This window comes from Gavia stellata, chromosome 2, assembly GCF_030936135.1.
Source record: "Gavia stellata isolate bGavSte3 chromosome 2, bGavSte3.hap2, whole genome shotgun sequence".
NCBI lineage: Eukaryota > Metazoa > Chordata > Aves > Gaviiformes > Gaviidae > Gavia > Gavia stellata.
The window spans coordinates 92,018,715-92,042,180 of NC_082595.1; the positions used below are offsets into that span (position 1 = coordinate 92,018,715).

General features: G+C 35.9%; 1 protein-coding gene across 1 annotated transcript in view; it reads left to right on the plus strand.

Moving 5' to 3' along the window:
* Positions 1-23,466, plus strand: part of SNTG2 (syntrophin gamma 2) — a 185,898-nt gene that overhangs the window by 44,144 nt on the left and 118,288 nt on the right. Inside the window, exons 4-5 of the mRNA XM_059835573.1 lie at positions 1,343-1,386; positions 1,502-1,543. Coding sequence (XP_059691556.1) covers positions 1,343-1,386; positions 1,502-1,543 — 86 coding nt within the window. The remainder of the gene's footprint in view (positions 1-1,342; positions 1,387-1,501; positions 1,544-23,466) is intronic.

Here is a 23,466-nt window from a genome sequence, read left to right on the forward strand (position 1 = left end):
GGGGTTGGAACTAAATGATTTTTAAGTTCCTTTCCAACCCAAATAATTCTATGATTTTATTATGTATTAGTGACATCTTGAACAGAAGTTTAGTATTGAGATGTCCAAGCTAATGTTCAGCACCTCTAGCAATGTATGTACCAAAGATAGGCTACTTCACATTGCTTCGTATGTTTTTGAACAGCTTTAATTCAGTTGCATTTCTGTACATAGATGTCTCTTTTCTATACCAGCTGTTACAAATTGTGTGCATATTTTTAAATATAAAGCCGGATAAGAAGTAAGTGGGGTAAAGACCTTCAAGACAATTTGTAGCATGGTATTTAAAATAAATAGTGAAATCTTTCCTAAGTACTGGTAAAAGTATGACTAATGAACTGTTATCTTTTACCTGCCAAGAGAGTGATGAAAAATCTATTAGAAAGATAAATTTAACATGAAAAAACTATTTTGTACCAAAGATACATTTGTTGTGGCAAAAGCTATGTTGCAGAAATGATGAGAATACTCTGTGCAGTTTTTTCTTTCTTTTTTACCTCTGTTTCCATCTCTCAAAATACTGTCTTTGTTAACATTTATTGCATTCTTCAAAGCCTCAAGCTGTGACCCTGTAAGATCATATGTAAGACTGATACGCCTTATTTAATCATATCAGTCTTTGCAGGATCAGAGCCTTACTTTCAATTAAGTAATAAATTCCAATAGATAAACATCTCCAAATTCCACTAAAAAGTAAAAAAAATTAAAAGTGAGAGAAAACACCTCAAAAATATCATTGTTTGTATCTGTGCAGAATTTTTTGCAGTTTCATTACATTATTCCCATTAACTCTGTAAGGCAGGAAACATGCAAATTACAGACTGGAATAATGTATTGTGTATTTAGTAAAGCTAACTCAAACTTCATGTTAAAGTGTTGTATTAAATTCTAGTCACAAGCTCTGTAATTGTAGCCATCCCTGTAAATTTGTTCAGGGGGAAAGGAATTACTAAGTAGTTTCAGATATTCCTATTTCCCTTTTGTGGAAGAATAATGAAAAGTGTAAATCACACTTCCCACATAATTTAATGAAATCCTTCGTTAGTGAGAAATGACATTTGTGTTCCATATTAAATAAGTTCTTTGTGCATGGGAAGTAACTCTCTTAATTTGTTTAAAATTGCTAGGAATCTATTACCTTTATAGGATTAATACTGATTGCTATGCCATTGGTATTTTCACAACAAAATCAGTTTCAAATGAAGGTTACAAACAGCACGCTAAACCAATTGCTGAAAGAGAATATAGCATTATTTTTCAGTACTACTTTCAATTAAAATGTACTCCTTCTGTAATCCCACAGCTGACCAAACAGGAATGTTATTTATAGGAGATGCAATAATACAGGTCAGTAAACATTCACTTTTTCCACAAACATTTGTTTCATACTTGCCTTTAAGTTTATTTCATTAACTAACTTACATATTGCAAATCATTTTCTCCCTATCGTATCTGTTTTTAGGTTAATGGTATAAATGTAGAAAGTGCTACCCATGAAGAAGTGGTAAGTCATTCCACTTTGATTTTTTGATAGTGTACAGAATATCTTGTGTCCATACTGTTCTGTCTCTAGCCTTGGTCCATATGAAGTTACTCTTTTTCACTATAAAGACACAGTGCTATAGTCAGGTTTGTTATATATGTGATGATTACTAAAAGCTTAATTTTGTCTGTTAGCATTCGATATAGTTTCTGCACTCTCACTGTGACTCTTATTCATAGTAAGATATATGCATTTGCAGCACAAATGTACTATTCTGAAGTTGAGTCTCCATCATTGTTTATTATAGTGTTTACATCCCTTAGATGAAATAAGTATTTCAAACAAAATAAGGCAAAAATGCAAATTTCTGGTAGGTTACCTCTGTTCTGTTCAGCAGAGTGCAACTGCTCTTCCCAAAATAGGAACTATATCAGTTTTATCAATGAACACATGATCTTTTCTTTTTTTTTTTCCTGTAAGCTGTACACTGGGCTGCTTGCCATGAAAGTTCAATAGAACGCAAACAAAAAATTAAAACGCCTTTACTATGTAAGAATGAATGGTGAAAGTGTAAAAAACGCACGTTACCTTTTTTATGATGCTACTGTAGGTACCGAAATGTCCTTTGGGTGATCACAATTAGTTTTTCAGGGGTTGCAAATAAATGGAATAGTCTTTCCTATATATAAATGTATATGTATATATAACATGTATATATAACATATATATGTGTGTGCACACATACAGTCTTTATGGTTTATGCCTTTGATATAGTGCCTGATCCCTTGGGATTGCAGGTACTCCTAAAGGGTTCACCTGCTGTGGTAGTACATTTAAATGGTAATAAAATTCTGACCTTCTCAGCATTGCAGGAACAGGGATTGAATTAGTTTAATAAAGAATCTGATTTAACCTACTGTTAAAACAGCACTTAAAAATCAGATTACATGGGGTGAATGTCATGATCAGGTATTTAAAAACTCAGGTATTTAAAAACTTTGATTCCCATTGCCTTCAGTGCAGTTGAAAGGGACTCAGCTTTTGTAGATCTTATCCCTGCATGCACTGAAAAAATAGAAAATATGATTAATGTTTTGCTACCCATTTCTAAATGTGCACTTGTGCAAGAACGTGGGGATTCGTGATGGGAAATGTATAAAGGAACATGGTTATTTTATTTGGTGAAATGATGTAACATGACCTAATTTGAGTTGTGCCCTATTTATATTTATGTACCATAAATGTTGTTGTTGTGGGTTGTGATGCACTGCACAGTGCTCATGTTTCATGTTGAGAATTCTCAAGTGTTACCAAAGTATAGATAGTAATAACAACAGCATACAATTTTATACTTAAACTTTCTAAATACAGGGACAAGAATGGGAGGAATTGAGAAAGCAGTAGTGTTACATGTTTTTAAATTTCATCTTATTCTGTAAGTCAGATGCTATTTGTCAGATTTCGTGGAAGTTTCTTTACTAGGAAGTAAGAAATATGCTTAAACATTGGTTCTTTTTGATGGAATCCATAGGACTAAGAGGCACTTCTGTCTTCAAGCCTGAGTGCATATATTGGACACATCCTAATTCCTAGCTGGTACTCCCAGAGGTTATAGGGTTATAGATAATAAATAACCATGATAAAGAAATCTTGTACCTAATAAGACCATACCCACATGCAGGAAAGAGAAGAATACAGAAAACATACAAAGGTCTCAACTTCAAGCTGGGAGATTAAGGCACACATCTCCTTAACCTTGAACACTCCCAGACTCCTCCCTGGAAGTGTTCAAGGCCATGTTGGATGGGGCTTTGAGCAACCTGGTCTAGTTGAAGGTGTCCCTGCCTATGGGAGGGGGGTTAGAACTACCTGATCTTTAAGGTCCCTTCCAACCCAAACCATTTTGTGATTCTATAATTCTATCTCTGTATCTTGGTTTTCATGGGAAAACCAGTGTGTGTGGATTGCTGTGACACACTGAAAATGCCCCTTGCCCAGGATTGTACAGCACACTGTGGAATGCAGTCGCGGTTTCTGCATAGCTTTTGAATCTAGCCATGTTCAGTTCAGAGGATTCTTGAGAATGAAGAATGGAATTAGGGTGAGTAGTTCTAGCAGGATATGCTGACTCTCACTGATGTATTCATTTTCATGGTAATGTTCAAGAAACAGACCAAGGTCTTCCAGTGAGTTTTTTATTTGCTTAAAAGGAAAATTATTAAAATGTTTTTTACATTGCTTTATAGAATTAAGATGGCAAGGACTTCTCTTGGGAAAAAAATAAAATAGGGAACTAGTTTCTTCTTCTAAAGAGTGCTGCTTCTGTAGCGTTTTCAGTGTTTAGATGCTTGCAGCTGAACTTCAAATAAAAAAGCATGTATCAATAGTTACTCTATATTACCTATAAGAGTTTAGACAAGAGGTAAGCCAGGAATTGCTGACTGAATTTCCAGAATATTTTTACCATCACATATTCTCCAGTAGGCCTAAGATGAATATCTTAGACCGATGTTCTGGCAGCATTTCTTGCACTTTCTCCTCCACTTCATACTCTACCCCAGCTGGAGAATTACTTCCACAGCAACACTCAGACTAATGCATTGAAAAGGACAGAGGATGGGAGATGGCTGGGAACCTGTCAATTCCGGAAGCCAGTGAAACAAATCACCAGCTCTTGAGCAGGTGTATCCAAATGGCTCCTAGCACTAACATGTTCCATATCATCTGCTCCCTGTGCTCTCTACTGTCTATTCTGTCCTGAATCACTGATACCTCAGCCCCATCCTTCCATGCATCACTTCCAACAATTCTATACCATATAGCCTTGATAGACTACTGCCTCTGCTGCAGTGATGAATGCTCATTTGTTAATGGATAGCCTAAGGTTTAGCAGATTCCAGGCTTTTTCTAAGGATTCTTACCTAGCCTTACAATTATGAAAATTTTATTGGATTTAATTTGAAAATGTAGTGGGCGCTTGCCATTCTCACTGACTTAAAGAAAAGCAGCAGTCCATAATATGCTTATTTTTTTTTCTTTTTTACTCTTCCAGTTATTTCATGCGGTTTTGAAATGCAGTTTACCACAGTGTTTGGTCTAACCTGAAACAAAATAATTTAATGAATAGTGGTTAGTTTTTAACTGGTTTATTTCATTTATCAGATTGACTGAATGCGAATAAAGCCAGTTCACATCCACTCCATGTGCAGTGCTTTTCCTGTCTGCAGTGCAAGGCAGTATAGATAAAAATTTCTACCCCCTGTTGCCTGTTTATTGGCAGTTATCAGTTGATTCACTGACAACTGTATCTCAGAATAGCATCTGTAGCAACCATAAATGACATGGGCTTTGACAGTCTTGTCAGCAAAGCAGAAATTACATGGGCAAAGGAATTAAACTTGCTTTTATTGCTTGGAGGTGATCTCTCTAGGTCAAGATAAAGTGCAGCTGCATGATCTTGTGGTCCCTTTCTTGGTGTTGATTAATACCATCAGGCTGAATCTCTAGAATGATTACAGACAATCTCAGTGAAGCACAGAGTCAGGTCTATTGTGTATTGGTGAACTGCCCTTCTGCTGCTTGTATTGTTATTGCACATACAAAACTCCAATCTTCCTGAAAGTTATTGGCCACAAAACTGTATGTTACATCCCTTAAGGATTGTTTTTTAGTACCAAGAAGCACTCCAGAACTGTCAATGTAACACAGCTATGCTGCAGTGGTGAGGAATGACAGAGAAATGCATAATGCTACTCTTTGCCCTGTATATGGGAATTCAATAGAAGCATTAAACAAAAATTCCTGGAACAACTGTAGGCCATATGGCTGAAGGACAACTCCAGAGGAAAGAGAGATCTCAGTGGGCCAAGGGATAGATCTGCAAAGAGACTTTTCTACTACCAAAACCCACTATCATAATCAGAGTGGGGTTACATAAAAAGGTGGTAGAGGAAGGGGCTGATTCTATGAGATTTGAGATGAGGTAGGTTATTGCCAAAGTTCCTGAGAGAAGAGAAGATGTTTTATTTCTTATTTTTATTAAAATTATGTCATTGCATTTTTATGAAATAATGGTTGAGATTTCTCATCCAAAATAAAAATGTCCTTATTTGAACATGGTGGTTTTGCAATTGAAAAGAAATGCTTCAAAAGAAGGGTTCATTTAATGTCCCTAAGCTTTCAGCTTGTAGGAATCAGTTGTTTGTCAGTAGCTGCTATTTGTAGATGGAACATGTCAATGATGATGCACTTGTCTGCTATCTGTCAGGAGATTAATATTTCTCCTATCTTTTTTGTTGTTCAAAGGCCCAGAGTGTCTGCACTTGCACACAAACATGGCACATAAACATCTAAAGTGAAATTTATATTGAATTTAGGAATAAGTCTGAGCAATCAATTTAATTTTTAAAGTAAGGAAGCCTTCAGCTTACATTCTTGAGGGTCTGTGGATCCCTATGTCTTTTTGTTCGATGAAAGTGGATGTGTTTAAACTTCTGGTACGGCACCGATCCAGAACTGTAATAATGTTTGCTTGAAAAAAGGGCTTCTTTCATATGTATGGTTTTTAAGGTAGGCAAAATAGGAAATCCTACCCCTAAGTTCCATTTAGGGTTCAGAGACCACATAAACCATCAGCTTTGAGTTTTACATACAATGCAGTAGGTTTGGGCACCTAGAAACACCACTGAAGAACGCAGTGTTATAATGTATTAAGCTATTAATATAGTATCTTAGTGATTAAGGGTACTTGTCCAGAAACCAGGAGGTTAAGGATGGAGGACTCATCTAACTTTTAGGAAATCATACCTGCATCTTCTACCTCTGTAAAGAGTACCCTATTTTCTAAGTGTGTCAGTCAGGTTAGGTGAGAGGCACTCCAGCAATTCTGTTCAAAAGACACTCAGCAATGAGGCTTGGGTAGTCTCAATTCACACTGGGTTGCATTTAACACTTAACATTGTTAACATCATACAAAGTATTTAATCAATGGGAGCCTATCAAAGGTTATTCAGTAATTCTTTTGGCTTGCTTTATTTTCATCTGGCACCATGATCTCTTAAATATTCAGTCATCTACTTCAAGATGGGGCTTCTAAACATCATCTTCCAATATAGTTTGAACACACTTCTTTTTGCTGCTTGCATTTTGGGTGGTGAAGACCTCTTTTGTAAATAACTAACTCAAGATTATGAATTGTACTGTGTGATCCAAAAGACTATGTACTGGGACTGGCTGGGATGGAGTTAATTTTCTTCATAGCAGCCAGTATGATGCTGTATTTTGTTTTGTGACTAAAACAATGTTAGTAACACACCAGTGTTTTCATTATTGCTGAGCAGTTCTTGCACACCATCAAGGCTTTCTCTTTTTCCCACTCTTCCTCCTCTCAATGAGTAGGCTGGGGGTGGTCAAGAAGTTGGAAGGGGACACAGCCAGGACAGCTGACCTGAACTGACCAAAGGGATTTTCCATGCCATATAACATCATGATCAGCAGTAGAATTGCAGGGAGGGTTTTCTGGGGGAAGCAGCCATTTCTCGAAGACTGGCCACACATCAGTCTACTTGTAGGAGATGGAGAGTGATTTTGCCTTTGTATCACTTGTTTTGTTTTTACTTTTGTCTTTCTTTCACTTATTAAACTGTCTTTATCTCAAAGGTTTTGTTGCTCTTGTTCTTCCTATTCTCTCCCCTGACCTGCTGGTGGGGGGAGTGAGTGGGTGGCTATGTGGGTGCTTAGGTGCTGGCTGGGATCAACCCACCACGGACTACTAAAAGGGATGCTGGTGGCAAAGGTAAAGATACTGAATTACTTCACTAGTGCCAGCCATAGTGATAAGCCATTAAGGGGCAGAAGCAAGTACATGCTTCTTGGATTTTTTGGTTTTGGGGTGTTGTTTTTTTCCTGTTTGTTTGTCTTTTGGTGTTTTGATTTTTTTTTTTTTTTTTTAATTATAGCTCTGACAAATGTTTTCAAGAGTTTTCTTTGGGTTTTTTTATTTTGTTTTGTTTCATAATGGCATGTCTGGATTCCTTGGTGTTTAGACTTTTTCCCCTTTTGTTCTTAATTTCTTCCATTTTAGAGTATCTGCTGGTTCACCCTTATAACATGTGAGGAGGTGCACTGAATAGGCACAAACTCAGATAACCTGCATTTTACTAAATGTAAGATTATGTGTAATTGTTTGTCAGTTTGGCTCACAGGTGTGACCCACTGGGGTAATATGTGGGAGAGAAGGCTATGAGACCTGGGAATTGTAGGAAAGGAGGCAAATTTGTTCTCTCTGCTACCTGCCATCTTCACAACTGGCACTCTGGAGATGCTTGTGTAGATAGCTGGTCCTGATTGCACCAAATACGTAGTTTTGTTTCTTTACCCTTGAACTTCCAGCAAGGTTAAAAGATAGTTACTTCTCTGCAAGCCAAACAACTAGCTGGTGTGTCAGCAACAATTTCACAACAAACTGGCTTTCCTGTTTTTCACTTCTAATTACTGGAATTTGCTTTTCTCCACAATTCTTCAAGCTGCTACTATCACACTTGAGTTCTAGCTAAGGGTATGGATAGAAACATACATAACTCAGAATCAGGACTGAGGAAAATCCTGCTTTTACAGTAGGTAATACAATAGACTGTGGAAAATTGAAAATAATTTATTTTCCTTGAAAAACAAGTTTAATTTTAGAAATAGTGTATTGGTGTGGAGAGACTGTGGGTACAGAAAATGTTAATTCAGAGATTAATATAGTTTCTGTATTGCTCATCTGAGAGGAAAATTAATTTTGTTTCCCTGGTGGCTAACCAGGTTATCACCCCATACAACACAAAAAGAACAGTAAGTTCTCCTGAGGGGAGAGAGGGGGGGAAGCAGAAGGGAAGAGTAATTTGGTTGAAATTCACAATGAAGGGATACCACTTGGTATCCACTTGGCTACGACTTTGGTTTTCAAGATATTCACAATAAACTGAATGTCACACAAGGTGACAGTTTGCTGATTCAACAGAATTTCTCAGGTTGATAAGGATCATAGAATCATAGAATGGTTTGGGTTGGAAGGGACCTTAAAGATCATCTAGTTCCAACCCCCCTGCCATGGGCAGGGATATCTTTCACTAGACCCAGTTGCTCAAAGCCCCATCCAACCTGACCTTGAACACTTCCAGGGATGGGGCATCCACAACTTCTCTGGGCAACCTGTTCCAGTGTCTCATCACCTTAGCAGTAAAGAATTTCTTCCTAATATCTGACCTAAATCTACCCTTTTTCAGTTTAAAACTGGTACCCCTCCTCCTATCGCTACACTCCCTGATAAAGAGTCCCTCCCCATTTTTCCTGTAGGCCCCCTTCAGGTATTGGAAAGCTGCTATAAGGTCTTTCTGGAGCCTTCTCTTCTCCAGGCTAAACAACCCCAACTCTTTCCTCCTGTCCTCATAGCAGGGGTGCTCCAGCCCTCTGATCATCTGTGTGGCCCTCCTCTGGACCCACTCGAGCAGGTGAAGGATAAGGGAGAGCTGTGAAGACTGACAGTAGGACTCAGTGATTCGGGGGCAATACGGTAGAAAGTGATTTCCTGTACAGATGGTAGGATATACAGGTTGTCCAGTTCATCTTTCTTCTACGTACCACATACCACCTCCCGTGAACAGCCCTGTTGTCCACAGTGTTCTCTGCAACAGCATTTGAGGGAAATGCAGGGAAATCCCTACTAAAGGCTACTCCTGAGAATACTTCGTTGTCTGGCATTTTGTGGTGCAGGCTGGGTGCTTCTCTCTCTGTACTTAGTGGAAAAGGGAAATAAGATTCAGAAAGATTTTAGTGAGTCCCTGAGGTGACACTGCCCTGTGATGAAATGCACTAGAATCGCCTATTCGTATCCACCTTAAGCAAAACATAGATGACGTGCTGGTTTTTCATTACTGGAGCTTTTGAAGATTCTATTGGACAGGCTGCTAGATAATCTCATCTAGGCTCCCTTTCCCATGAAAGGTTGGGCCAGATGATCTTTCAAGGTCCCTTCCAACCTGGGCTGTTCAATGATTCTAAGATTCGTTCAAAGGTAGGTTTGAATGAAATTAATCCCATTTCAAGATAATAAACGGTTTATTTCTATTAGCTAGAAAAGGCAGAAATGAGGTTCTAGGTATGTAAAATGAAGAACTAGCTGCTACATGATATTTTTTTCTTACTATATGTTATCCATATATTTTTATAATAAATTAGTGTGTTTCACACACTTTTAGTATTTCACACAAATGTTAATCTAATTGGAATTTTGTTCACTGACACCCAGGAAAGTACTTAGAAATATTTCTTTCTTTTTATTTATAAGTCGTCTCACAGAAGGGAATCACTAAGTAAGCAACATCTGTTAAAACAGAGAATCCATTCAATGTGGGGATTGTTTTAGATTTTCAGAATTTGAGCTGCTTTAGCCAGTGGTTATCAAATGTTTTTGCCAAATTTTTGATAACTTCAGATGTTTATTGTAATACTATTTAATGTGTTATTGGCATGTCTGGTGGGGAGCGATCAACTTGTGCGTCAATAGGCTGATTCATTGAGACACAAGGAATAAATTTGAAAATTGCTTATCTTCCTTGAGATATTGAAATTTTATTTTCAGTCATCCCTTATTCCATCATCCATTCTGTGTTAGCTATTTTAGAATTAAAGTTCTCTGCATGGTCTTCTGGAATTTACTTACAAGTGGTGGAACATAGATTATGAATTTTATCCATATAATATCATTATAATTGGAATATAATATCAATATAATTGGAAGATGCATACCTAAAAAGGTATGTAATGCTTAACCGCTCAACAAAGATCTCATATCAAATTTTGTAAGATAATAAAAACCATAGAATTGTAGTGATGAATTAAGGAAACCAATAAAATCATAAAAAGAATTATAAAATAACGTGTCAAATTGATAGATGCTTGTGAAGTAGCAAAAATACATTCTTGTGATTTACTAATTTTACTGTCCAGTAATATCTCATAGTCATTAATTAGTAGATTTTATTGATTTACACTGTTATTAAAATAATTAATGAACTTCTATTTTTAAACAAATTAAGATACATATTTACAATGTGAATACTGCAGTTCTGTAGGTTTAGCTACATGTTAATATTTGAATATGTAATTCATTAATACTTGAGGCAACAACCCTGTGAAATTTGGAGAAAGTAAAAATAAAGTTTTCATTTAATATCGATAGAGGATTTAATACCTTAAGATTCCTGCCAGAAGTAATCAGCAGTGCAGATCAAAGTTCAAGAGAAATGCTCCTTGTTTTGCTAGATTGCCCAGGTAGTTGCTACATTAAAATGTATAGATAGCCTTACAGACGTACACATGTTTCTGACCCAGGACTGATGCTTAACTTCAGGTTATTCCTTGAACTTTTACAGTTTTTCCTGTGGGAAACTTTTCAGTTTGAACATGCTCTTTCACCCAACAGAGAAAATGTTATGAAGTCCAAAAGAACAGTGTAATTGAAATATGACAAGTATAAAATAAGAGTTTGAGCAGTTAAATGAAGGAAAAGAAAAATACTATTCTACATAGAAAGACTGTGCATGTTTCATTTCTTGGAGATCTGTCTTAATGCTGCCAACAGGAATATTCTCACTATTTTCAGCAATACTCTGCATGGTTCACTTGAATAGTTAGTCCTTTGTACTGCAATTTTGTTGTTCTGTCAACATAGAAGAAATATTCTTCTAATATTGAAAGGGTAATTCTACCAGATCCAGAAGAACCAGTAACTGAGATTTTCTCACATGACGTGAAGACTGTCCGATTCCTTTGAATGTGATGGAACTGTGTGATTTTTTTTTTTTCTTCAGCTTCATGGCTTTCCCATTTTCTTGATACTTTCCAAAATTTGCTTTTAGATTTCTTCATTTTAGTAAATTATTTCTGCTGAGAGTTTAAAAGTGATGTTATAAATGGCTTTAATCTAAATGAAGTTGTGCTTCTGTATTCCCTATCCCTTGCTGCCTCACTCACACACCCTAACGAAAGCAATCTGCTCCTCCCATTTTTTTTTTTTTAGACACACTGGAAGAACAGTTGGATGCTACTAAAGAGCATTTTAAAAATGAACAGCTACCAAAAAGAAAAAAGAAACAATAGAATTGTACACACTTTCTGAAATAGTCGATATACATTACTGCAAAGTTTAGCTAGAATTACATCTGACTGTATGAATGCAAGTTAAAAAAAAGAAACTTACCTGTAGTGTCTTAAATCACGTCAACATCACACTGTATTTCCAGGAATTGCCATGTGTTCAAGTAATGTAGATGCAGTAGAGTGGAAACAAGAAATCAATCTCTCTAAAAATTATACTGAACACATAGAGAAGAAGTGTGTGTGCATTTTTGTGGGGGTGTATGTTTTGTCACGGGAAACCTAAAGAAATATGAAATAGAATAATCAAATAAAGCAGCTGTTGTGCTTCCCGAGAAATGACAAACAAGTCTCAGGAAAATGTCAGAGGAAAGAAAAGGAAGAGCATTAGGAAAGCATGGAAAATCTGTTCCAGTGACTTTTTAGAAGGGCTTTTGCTGGTGCTTTCCCTGATCTCACTCAAGTAACTATTAAATAAATTTTTTTTAAAAAGTAAAAACTTAACATATGCAATTGACTAACGAAGAGTTAAAGTGGCTTTCCTTCTCAGATATATGTTTTTAGAGAGCTTAATTAATCAAAACTTGTAGAGGAAATAAAATCAAGGTACATACTTTCACAACCTTGACATTACCACTTCCCTTTTCCAGAGTCTCTCTGTTCATGAAAGCTGAAGAGAGAGGAAGGAGAAAATGATGGAGATTTCTGTAGAACAACTTGGCAAGACTATGCTGTGAAGTAACTTAGGGGGATCCAGCCTTATGGGTACCCACTGAGTCTCCCTTTATTTTTTCCAAAGTAGTATGTGAAGTGCTTTTAATCTTTTGAAGATAGTTTGAGCATTTTCTGAATTTTCTTCTTAGATAGTTTCGCAGTTGTTTCCTCAAAAAAAAATAAAAATGTGTTTGAAAAGAACAAAGCCAAAACCTTTAGCATATTGTACTTTTCTTACTCTAGCTGATTTCCAACACTGACATGCATTGTCATTGGATATTGGAAAAGAAATGTAGAGGTTTTTACTTATCAACTTTTCTATGACTAGTTTCTGTGCATGAAATGTGATTTATTTAGTTTGTGATTAGGCGTATTGTCTTCCCAATATGTTGCTTTTACCATTAATAACTTAAATGGGCAATTTGGGGCATGGAATAAAGGGGTCGTGTCTTGACTGGCATAAGGTTTCAGTGTGCTCCAGGCTAAGAGGCTGTCTCCATTTACACACAGACATATGAACAGAAACAACATGGGTAGAATTCATCAGCCCTAGATATTATTGAAAGCAAGCTTGCTGAAATGATCTCAGACTCTGACCACTTGCTTTCCCCATTATTAGGAGATTTACATTTGGGATCAGCCAAAGCAGGCATGTAGATTTGTAAGTCACTTTCAAACACAATGCAGTTCTCAGATACAGCTATGCGAGAAACAGCAGCATTTCTATAAGTAAGTTTTCATGAAGAAACTCTTTAACCATGAAACATTCAATAAGTTTCTGTTTAGTTAAAGCATTTTAATATATTTTTAGGACTAGGTAGACACAAAAAAACCAAAGATACCAAGCTTCTGAAGATTCTACTTTCTTAACTTCTTCTTGGTAGTTCTCACAGAGTTCCTTTATCTTTGCCTCAGTCCTTCCCAAAAATAATGCTTTAGTCATCTATTACGGGGACAGCAAATACGTGTTATGGTGAGTAGATAGCTGCAGAACAGCTGCCTGCATCAAAGAGCTGAAGCAGGAGCTGAAAGAAGTGAACAAACTCTTTTATTGGGAAGCATTTATTAATGGGTTTAATGTAGTTGCTTTCATTAGTTAAGACTTACCATGTATTCTAGAAAATTTGCTGCTGCTATGTAGGTGGGCAGTAACAGAAGGAGAGAAAAAAATAAACATTACTAGCAAGAATGCTAATTTGTGACGTTAGAGTGCGGAGGGAAGTTCTGCTGTTCATAGTTTTCCTATTCTTTCAGTTACCCTATAGAATTTTTCTGAGCTATTTTTTGGGGGATTTGGTCATAGTAGAACAGCAGCCCTGTTACCATGACAGTGAAACAAATAACTACAAAGTGTTTTTCACCTTGCTTAGGTGAAAAAGATCTGAGTTTAATTTCATTTCTCCAGGTGCTAATTTGCCATAAGTATTCTGTATCCCAGTGCTGCATAAAAATAAAGCTAAATAAAATCAGCAAATTATACTCTAACTTTAAAATTTTGTGGGATGTACAATTCAACCTCACTGTTTCCAGATGCTCTATGAAATGCGATTATTTCATCACTGAATGCATCTGGAAACATTCCTCATTAAGAAGCAAGTTATAGTATACTTTTGGTCTCCGGTGTCTTTTACATACAAAAGATAAAACTCACATGCTTTAAAACACGTTTTTGCCATTTAAATTTGCACCCTTTTGCACCTTTACTGTGCTTTTGTAAAGGATAGCAAAATTTCAGGGAAAGATTTAAAAAAATGGAGTAACACATTATGGTACCTGTGTTAAATGTACACTTAAACATATGACATAATTTCTGTAATGTACTTGTGGCAATCAACTTTCTTTCAAGCTCTAAACATGTTAAGAAAGCATCCACAATTAAGTAGTTCAGATTTCAGTACTACTATTTTACCCCCATCTATTTCACAATCAATTCCCTGGGTTAGAGAAGCAGCAAGTACTCTGGCATTATGAGCATTTATTATATGCATAATCTTTGATCAAAAAAGCCGAATTACTGTAATTAAAACTGACGGAACAATTCAGCTACCTGGCACAAAGGAGCTATAGGAAGAATTGAAGTCTTTGTTAAGCTATGGGCACAAAATGTAACACTTCTTAGATAAAGCACACAGAGAGTGTGGCTGGACAGCTACGATTTTAAGCAGTACTTCCTAAGGGTAAAAGGAGTTAAGATTTAAAAAATAAAAAATAAAAAATTAAAAAATCTGTGTTTCTTTTAACCCTCTTCATTTTATGCTTTTTTCACTTACAAATGTTGAAAGACATACAAAGGATTTATAACAAATTATACTAGCCTCTTTAGTCATAAATAAAGGGGCTTTTTCTTCCATCTCCTCCTCCCACCTGTATAAAACTGAGCACCATGGAGGGAGACCAAATATTTAAGCTAAAGGAGAACATTGGAATAAGAAGAAAATGGTATAAACTGTCCATGGATAAGTCTGGAGGGTCTTGGAAAGGGCTGGTAGGAAAAGAAATTGCCTGGTTTTGAAACAGGACTTAATAGATTCAGGCACAGTGCTGTATGATGTCCCATGTTATCCCTGACAATTGCTGGGAAGACTTGTCCACTCTTGCTTCCTTTGATCCTTACATCCTGTGCACAAAATAGTCTATGTCTTCATTTTTTGTCACTCTGCTGGGTTTCCATTCTGGTTGAGCTAGCTTTTGTGAAGCAGTATCCTCTCTTTCTCATTTCTCCCTCTTCCACCTTCTTTTGCCTATGTAAACAATGGTTTGTGATTTTGACTAATATACCTTTTTTTGGGTGACCCTCAATGTTTCATCAGGGTGTAAAAAGCTACGGAGTGCTATATGCTTTAGCTCAATGTTATTAAGAGGACCAAGCTGCAAGCTAATGAAGAGTTAGTGTACACCCTTGTGATACTGAATATATTAATTAAATAAATGTGTCTGTAAAAGATTAGACTTAACACTGTTTACATAAGTGAAACACAGTTATTTTGCATTTTGTCAATTTCCTGAAATGGAAAGGAAAATATAAGTTATATAGAGGACTTACACCCATGTAAAATTAGCTCATTAATAAAATTGTTGTATTTCTGATCACAAGGAAGATCAACAAACTCCTTTGAGATCATTGTATGAACTGTATATAAGTATTGTTTCTCTTCAAAAAGTCATTGACTTAATGGGAGTGTCATCTAAACAAGTGAACAGGTCTTACAGCTGTCACTAATATTTCAGGCATATTTGTTTAGCCACTGAATTGAGGCTGGATAATGGCACCTGCTCTTCTTCCTTATTGTAGATAGCAGACAAAACATTTACTTACAGAGCAGGAGTGTATTCATACACTTCAGATGGCAAATAAGCTAGCACATTGCATCAAAACTATTAAAGAACTGGATCAGGAAATCAAAAGGTTTTTTGCTGTTGTTTTTTGTCTAATATGGTATTAGACAGCAAAAAGTCTAATAGAAAAAATTATAGCCCTGTATTTAAACAAATATGGCTCTAGCTGTAATTAGTACTCTGGGGGAAGAGAAACTAATTCTTCAGAAAACTGTAACATGTCGATGAGATTTGCATGATGTTCCCCTCCCCAATTAGAATTACTTTTTCCAGTACAGGAAATGTCTAGTATTGAATAAAGGAATATACTTTTTGGTGATCTGTGCTGAATAAATATTGGCCTGTACAGTAGCACAATTGCAAGGAATCATGGCCTGGGGTTCTGAGATAGTGTGCAGAAGGTTCAGGTATGGGACTTTGCCTAACACAAATTTCTTTCTGATCCATACTGAATATTGCAGATGATCTGCTCTTTTATGGTGATAGTAGCACTTTCATGCTTGGGGAGTTGTGGAAACAAAAGCATTGAAGACTGACATACAGGTGTTCTATTACTGTGAAACAGTGCTGAATTTTGTCCATAGGTATTCCTATTATCCTGTTACGTTCTTCTACATGCTGTAAGGATTTCAGTGTAAAAGAAGTATGTTTTTTTATTTTCTAGGTGCCCCAGTTCTTTAAGCTTGAAATGGTGAACATACAGATGACTACAAATAAATTCTATGCTTGATCCAAAGTGAAGGGCAGTCTGTTGAGCTGATCAGTCCATAGGTCTAGGATTTCTATCTTGTCCTTCAGCAATGAATGTGTAGACACCAAAAGCAGTTTTCAGTGCCTCTTACGTTTAGTCCTATATTAACTCTGGATGTCTGTGAAATGCCTATTAGATTAGGAAGGCTTCGTACAAAAGGATCATTGTGGAAAAGCTTGTTGTAAGAAAAGAAAGCAGTTCCCAAATTGTCAACAATTTCTAAATCAGAGAATGCAGCCTATGACCTGATGGGTCTGATAACTTCAAAAGCTTCTGGTTTAGCTTTTGCACTTGGTAGCACAAGACAGCCTTCATTAAATGTTGTCTATTATTCAACTGAAATTACCTTCATCATCATTTCATACCATTTCCAGTGGACGATGGCAGAAGTTTTCTGACTGATATCTCTCTCCTCAGAGGCACTTCTAGTCAGATAAAATCCTTTTCTGAGAACTCTGCAGGTCTGTTATGAATACAAGCAAAGACTGACAAAGAAAATTGAAACAGTAACGGCTACATGAAAACCTGCATTTAGTCGTCTTAGGTCAATCTGTGCCAATTGGAGTTTGTATAAACACAACCACTTAACTATCATCTAGAAAGATTTTCAAAGATATTTGAAGAAGATGAACCTGCAGGATGAGACTGCTCCAATTTGCTTGAAAAGGCCTGCATTTGGAATAGAAATGTTTGCATTTCTACAGGTTCTGATTCCACTTAAACATACACATTTCCAATCATGTTCAGTCAGATACGTGTATGTGTGCTATAGTATGTGTTGCTGACATACCAGCTATGTCAGTAATGATTTAATAAAGTTTCAATCTAAGAATTGTATGTTTGTTTTCTGGTAATTTGGCCATTCCTGTCTGTTGAGAATTTTTGATACCTGAGACAATTCTTTCTTTTTATAAGTAATGTGTAACAGTAGATGAGCAATAAAACATAGTGCTTATTCTAAAATTATGAGTTCTGTGGCTTTGAACTCTTTTCAATTATATCACATTGATAACAATTGAGACTGACCTGAATTTCCAGAGAGAAGTCCCTGTAATGCTCTGATATTCTTGGAATTTTTTGAAGCATGGCAAAGTTACTTTCTCAGGAATGGGTCTTCATGCTTCAGGTAATAGTTAGCCTTAAGCAAATTTATTTAAACTTCCATTGCTTCAGGGAACTGCTGATTTGGCTCAGAATGTATTTTCCAATGCACAGTATGTATCAGCATCTTTCATATCCCAGATATTTGTGTAAGCATTGTTCTGAAGTGAAACAAAGACTAAAGTGTGTAATTAAATAATTAAGTAGAAAAAATATTGTACAAAATAAAGAAAAAAACATTTAAATAATTTCCTTTTTTGTCTATAATTCACGGTAATTATATCATACAGGAGCAGTGTTATTTGTTTAAATTAATAGTGAAGCTTTGAGGTTAAAAACATCTTTTACAGCATTTGTAGGCAGAAATAAGAGAAAAGTGCTAATTGAGTAAACTAAGAGAAGTTGCAGTTTCATTTAAATCTGTGAAAATTTCCATAAGCTGCATTTTCTTGACAGGTAGATAATGGGGAGCGGACATTTTTAAAGTGATAATAAATAGGACTTAGATTCTCAGAGAATAGTATGTTTTATTTTTGAATTGGAAGATGCAGATTCTCTATGGTTTCAGTGCCCAGTATGGGACATACATACCAATTGCTGTTAGATATCCACCATGATTGGGACTCCTCAAATATTCATCCAGCCAAAGGGACTGATTGGCAGACAATATGTGAATCATAGCAAATCCATGTGAATATAATAGGAGGAAAAAAAGAAAATCAAGCAGAAGGAGAAATGGGAAAAGCACCAGTCCCTCTTCTGCTTTACTTTTCTCTGTGTTTTGTCTCCAGTTAATACCTTTTCTGCCTCTGAATTTATGTCTGATTCTTTGACAAACGAAGAACTTTACGGCTTCTCTTATTGTATAATGCAGTTGTCTTATACTTGGTAGTTTTTTATATACTTATAGCCATAGAGGGAGTTGTGCCTTATGAGCTGTGGTGAAAGCTTGCTGTGAACCAAAGTTCATGCTGAAGCACAAGAATGTCATGAGAAAGTTCCTAGATTATAGCAAGGAGTGGAGCAGCATAATGATTTGGTTGCAGAGCTCATGGTGCACTAGAAATCTCATTCATCAAGGTCTGAATGTTTCACCTGCTCACTGACATCTGTCCCAGTAAGATATATCTGACAAAACACACATGCAGCCCAAGTCAGAGAATTGCTGCCTGCATACCTAAGATCTTTCTTTTTTGTCTTCCTGTAGTTTCTTCTGAAGTATAAAATCTCTATATTGTATTCAAGGAAATTGATTGCTTCAGCAAGATTTTCCAATCTCTTCTACCTCTGATCCGTAACTGCATAGCAAGCCCAGATCAGTGGTATGCAAGTGCTGTTTTTAACCTGAACTTTGCATGGGACTCATAATTTAATAATCTGTATTATTCATTCATAATAATTTAAAATATATATATTTATCAGCTTGTTGAAAAACCATTCCAGAGAAGGGCCATCTTTCTCTTTGTAACTGTACCCCTGCAGTTAACTTTGCTGTGTCTGCAGTCATACCATCCTTCTGAGTGTAAGTCATTTCACTTTGGAAGTGATCATTAGTAGCATCCTTGGTAAATTCAGCATTATTCTCTGTATTTTTCTGGATAGTTAGAAAATTTTGAAGTGTCCATACATGTCTGATCCTGGTCAGCTCTGTCTTTTTTTTTTGTTGCTTGAGGGCTTTACATTTCAGTAGAATGATGAGACTAGAATACTTTTATCTATGGGTGGTATCAGTAACAGCACAGTACTGTGACATTATTGTTGCTATGTTGGAGCACTGACAACATTCTGGATGGAAACTACTTCATAAAAATAATTTTTACTTCACCACTTTTCTTCCACGCTTTGTCTCATCTTTTTAAATTTTAGCTCATTGAAATAGAGACTATTATATATTTGCAAAATGACAGGTAAAATAAAATTTTTCAAAGTTGTCGTAATACAAGCATTCATCTGATGATCAGATAAAAATTGTAGAATAAATAAGAGGGGTAAGAGACCGCTAATAAGTCAGTCATGGTAGTGATTACCTACTTTAGAGCTTTTCTTATATGTATCTATCTGTATGTCTGGGCACGTGCCTATATTCTGCAGGCTACTAATGGCTTTCTGAAATTGTTAATTACAATATTCTAAGGCTCAGTTTGCAGAAAAGAAAGAGGAAAGAATTCAATCTATTTATAAAGACAGATTACAGAATATTACAATAAGGATCTGTCACAAAACGAATGCCCTCAATCTTTCATAATAGGAAGAGGCCAGAATGAAATAGAAATACATTCTTCTTTTAAACATATACTCTTCTTTAAATATATATATTTGCAGATTATCTTCTAGTAGCCATAGAGAAAGCTAATCATTTAAGCTAATTATTCATCACAATCTGAGGAAATAAAACCACAAGATGCTACTAACATGTATGGCATGGACAGATTTTCAAAAAAAGGAGTGGGTTGACTCATTAGCAATATTATACCAAGTTGTGTAATTCATTCTGTGATTTGCTCAATGGCTGTGAAAGCTACAAATCTCTTCAGGCACATACACAAATGTTAAAGAACAGTACTGGTAAAGTAGAGAAGTATAAGGAAAAGTTACTTGAGTCATGGTGTATAATTATGGAGGTTATCTGTAAAAATATTTTTAGTTCTAATTACAGGATAAGATACCTAAGTGAAAATGGAAAGACTGAAAGAGTGTTGCAAGTCAGTGCATAATTAATAAATTCACTGTCATTTTCCTAGCGTATTTGTACAAATTGTTCATACACAAATGCTTATTTTGGAGTAGCCAGTTAAGCATTAAGGAGGAGAGTATTGCTCATGGAATACTGCAAAGCTAAGGAACATAAGAATCAGAAGTATTTATTGGAAACCACTTCATAATTGACCAATGGAAAAGAGGCAAGTGTCAAGAAATCATTATTTCTTGAACTAACTTAATTCTACTTCATGCTTTTCCAATACTGTTTGCAATCCAATTTTAATATTTTTAGCTTTATTTTAAAGCCACTTTGCTTCTGCCATCATTTTAAAGACTACTTGTACTGTGAGGTTTCTGTTTTTCATGCATCTTCCTTGCCTACTCATAGACATAAACTTGCGATATCAGTTTTTTCAGTTCTACTCATGGGTTGAGCTGAAACCACCAAGTTTCAAAAAAAAACTTCCAAACATGCTTTAGTCTAGGAGGCATTTTAAGTATTAAGTACTATTTTAATACTTTTAAATTAATACTTTTTCATTCTGAAGGGTTAAGAATTTTTTAAAACTTTTATTTCTCTCATTGTTTTTTTACTATTATATGTTATGATTTAATTCTCTTCATGTTTTAGTACAACTTCTTGGTTGTTTGCCTGCTGCATTATGGACTTGTACATAATCTTCCACCCAGGTACTTGTCAAGCCCAAAGCTTGCACTTTGTGTCAATTCCAAGTGTTTTATTTGTGAAAAGCATATACTTCAAGATCAGACACTCATCAGGAGATTCACTTCCTTTTACTTCAGAATTTTTGCTTCAGGCTTTGAGTTAGGTGTTTAATCTTAATTTTTGTCTATAAATGCAAGATAGGATTCATTTCATCTAACTTCAGATGTTTAAATTGTAAGGTTATCATCCAGACTCTCCTTATTTAGAGACAGACAGCTGTCGGTGATGATTCCTTTTCATCCTAAGATCTTTACTGATTTCTAGAAAAAATATTGACAACTACTTTAGAGTTGAATCTTTTAAATGGCCAAAGTTAAATGATGTGACTTCTGCTCTCGGAATAGATCTAAGCTAAAGAGCCATATGGGTGAATTAATTCATCAAAGACATGGTCCTTTTCAATTTTAATTGCTGTTACAGTTCTGATCTATAATAAGACAGACCTGAGTCAAACAGACAAAACCCTGTCTAAATCTCTGAGCAGTGTGAATATTAATGATCAGGTATGTTTGAAGGTTTAGAGCAAGCCGTGGTAAACACAAGGCTCCAGAATGCACATCAGCTATCAATTGTGCCATTGACTTGCCTGCCTGAGTTAGTTAGGTATATAGGATTTCCCTAAAATGGGTGTTGACAGTAAAAACAAGGCAACAAAGGTCATTTGGTTTTCCTAAAATATGACTCGTATTTTTCTCTGCAGGCTCTGGACTGTAGTTAGCTAAGTGAGATCTAGAAGCTCCTATTTATATTTTTAACATTCTCTCTGTTCTGTTCTGTTCTTGAGAAATAAATGTGAAAAACAAGCATAACAAAACCTGGCCTGATGAATGCACTTACAGATATGCAAAATCCACAAATGGGAGCCAACGTGAAAAGCAAACATTTCCTTTGATGCCCTTTTCTCCTTCATACATATGAACAGACAAGTGCATACGCACAGAGTTAGCCACAGCAAATGTATTTAATCAACTATTAAAAAAAAACCCAACACACTCACTTTTGTAATTCTCCTTTTATATCAATACTACAGTAAGGCAACAGTGAATGTTACTCCAAAGCTACTGGATTTGTCTTTTTGGACATACTAAACTTGTGCAAAAACTTCAGCACCACAGAGCAGTGCATTATTTAGTGACCTTCCGTATTGTTAGTACCTTCTTGCAAGCACTGAAATTGGTTTGTTTTTTTTTCCTTAGTATGTGCATCATTCAATACTGCCACCTCTTCAGACACTACCTAAGAATACAAAGTAGCTCCAAGAGAGTATCATACAGTATGAGTATCTTTTAAGTTATTAATGTTTGGTAATTTTAAACCAAAGCATTAATATTAGAGTTCTTTCCTTTTCAAAATATAATTTGAAATAAAAATAAAATTTCACACTCTGCAGCAGTTTCTAATCTACTGTTTTGTTTTCTTCCCTACAGTTTTTGGATTGACTTTATCTCCGTAATAATTTGACTAAGGTCTTCCAAAAGTACGTTAGGCAGTATGTCTGTCATGCTGTATCCTCTCATCTCTTGATAAATACAAATGTTTGTGTGCCAACATTCTTTGCTTAATTAAGAGGAAACATAGTTTTTATGCTGTGTTTGAAAGTTTTCTTCAAAATGTTTGTATCTATTAGGAAGTTAAAATTCTTCCTTGTTATGTCAAAGTCAAAGAATTAAAATGGTTCACATTTGTGGCTTTTCTAAAAAGCCAACTGTAAATAAGAAAGTGAGTTCTCAGTATTAATTTTGTTTGGTTTATGTTTCTTCCCATTACATATTTCAGTACAGTATTGTGACTATATTGTAAATTTGTTGGGTTTGAAATTATCTATTGGATTTTACAAAACACTGATGTTGCTATACTGATTGTAAGCTAAAGTCAGTGTGACTAATATATTTACCACAAAATGACAGCTAAAATGGTATCACAAGATACAGCAGCCTTCGGTGACAGGATCTTGTCTTTATTGCTAACTCTGACTTCCTACTGCCCTGATACTGACTTTCTGACGTTTTTCCTTTGGAAGGGAATATACTGGGTGTCCTTTTCTCTTCCGACCATATCACCTTTTTGGCATTGTTGCACACAGGCTGGATTCACTGAAGACTAAGGATAGCGTTGCTGCACTTCTTCCTTTAACTTTTTTTTTTTGGTGTGTGTAAAACTGTCTCGTACCCACGGTAGTGGGTCAGCCCTGGCCAGCAGCCAGACCCCCACCCAGCTGCTCTCTCACTCCCCCTCCTCAACAGGAGAGGGGGAGAAAATAAGATGAAAAAGCTCATGGGTCAAGATAACGACAGGGAGATCACTTATTAATTACCATCATGGGCAAAACAGACTCGACGTGGGGAAAATGAATTAGTTTTATTGCCAACTAAAATAGATTTGGGTAGTGAGAAACAGAGACAAAAAAATTGAACCAACAGCTTCCCCCCACCCCTTTTCCCAGGCTCAACTTCACTCCTTCGTTCCCCACTCCTC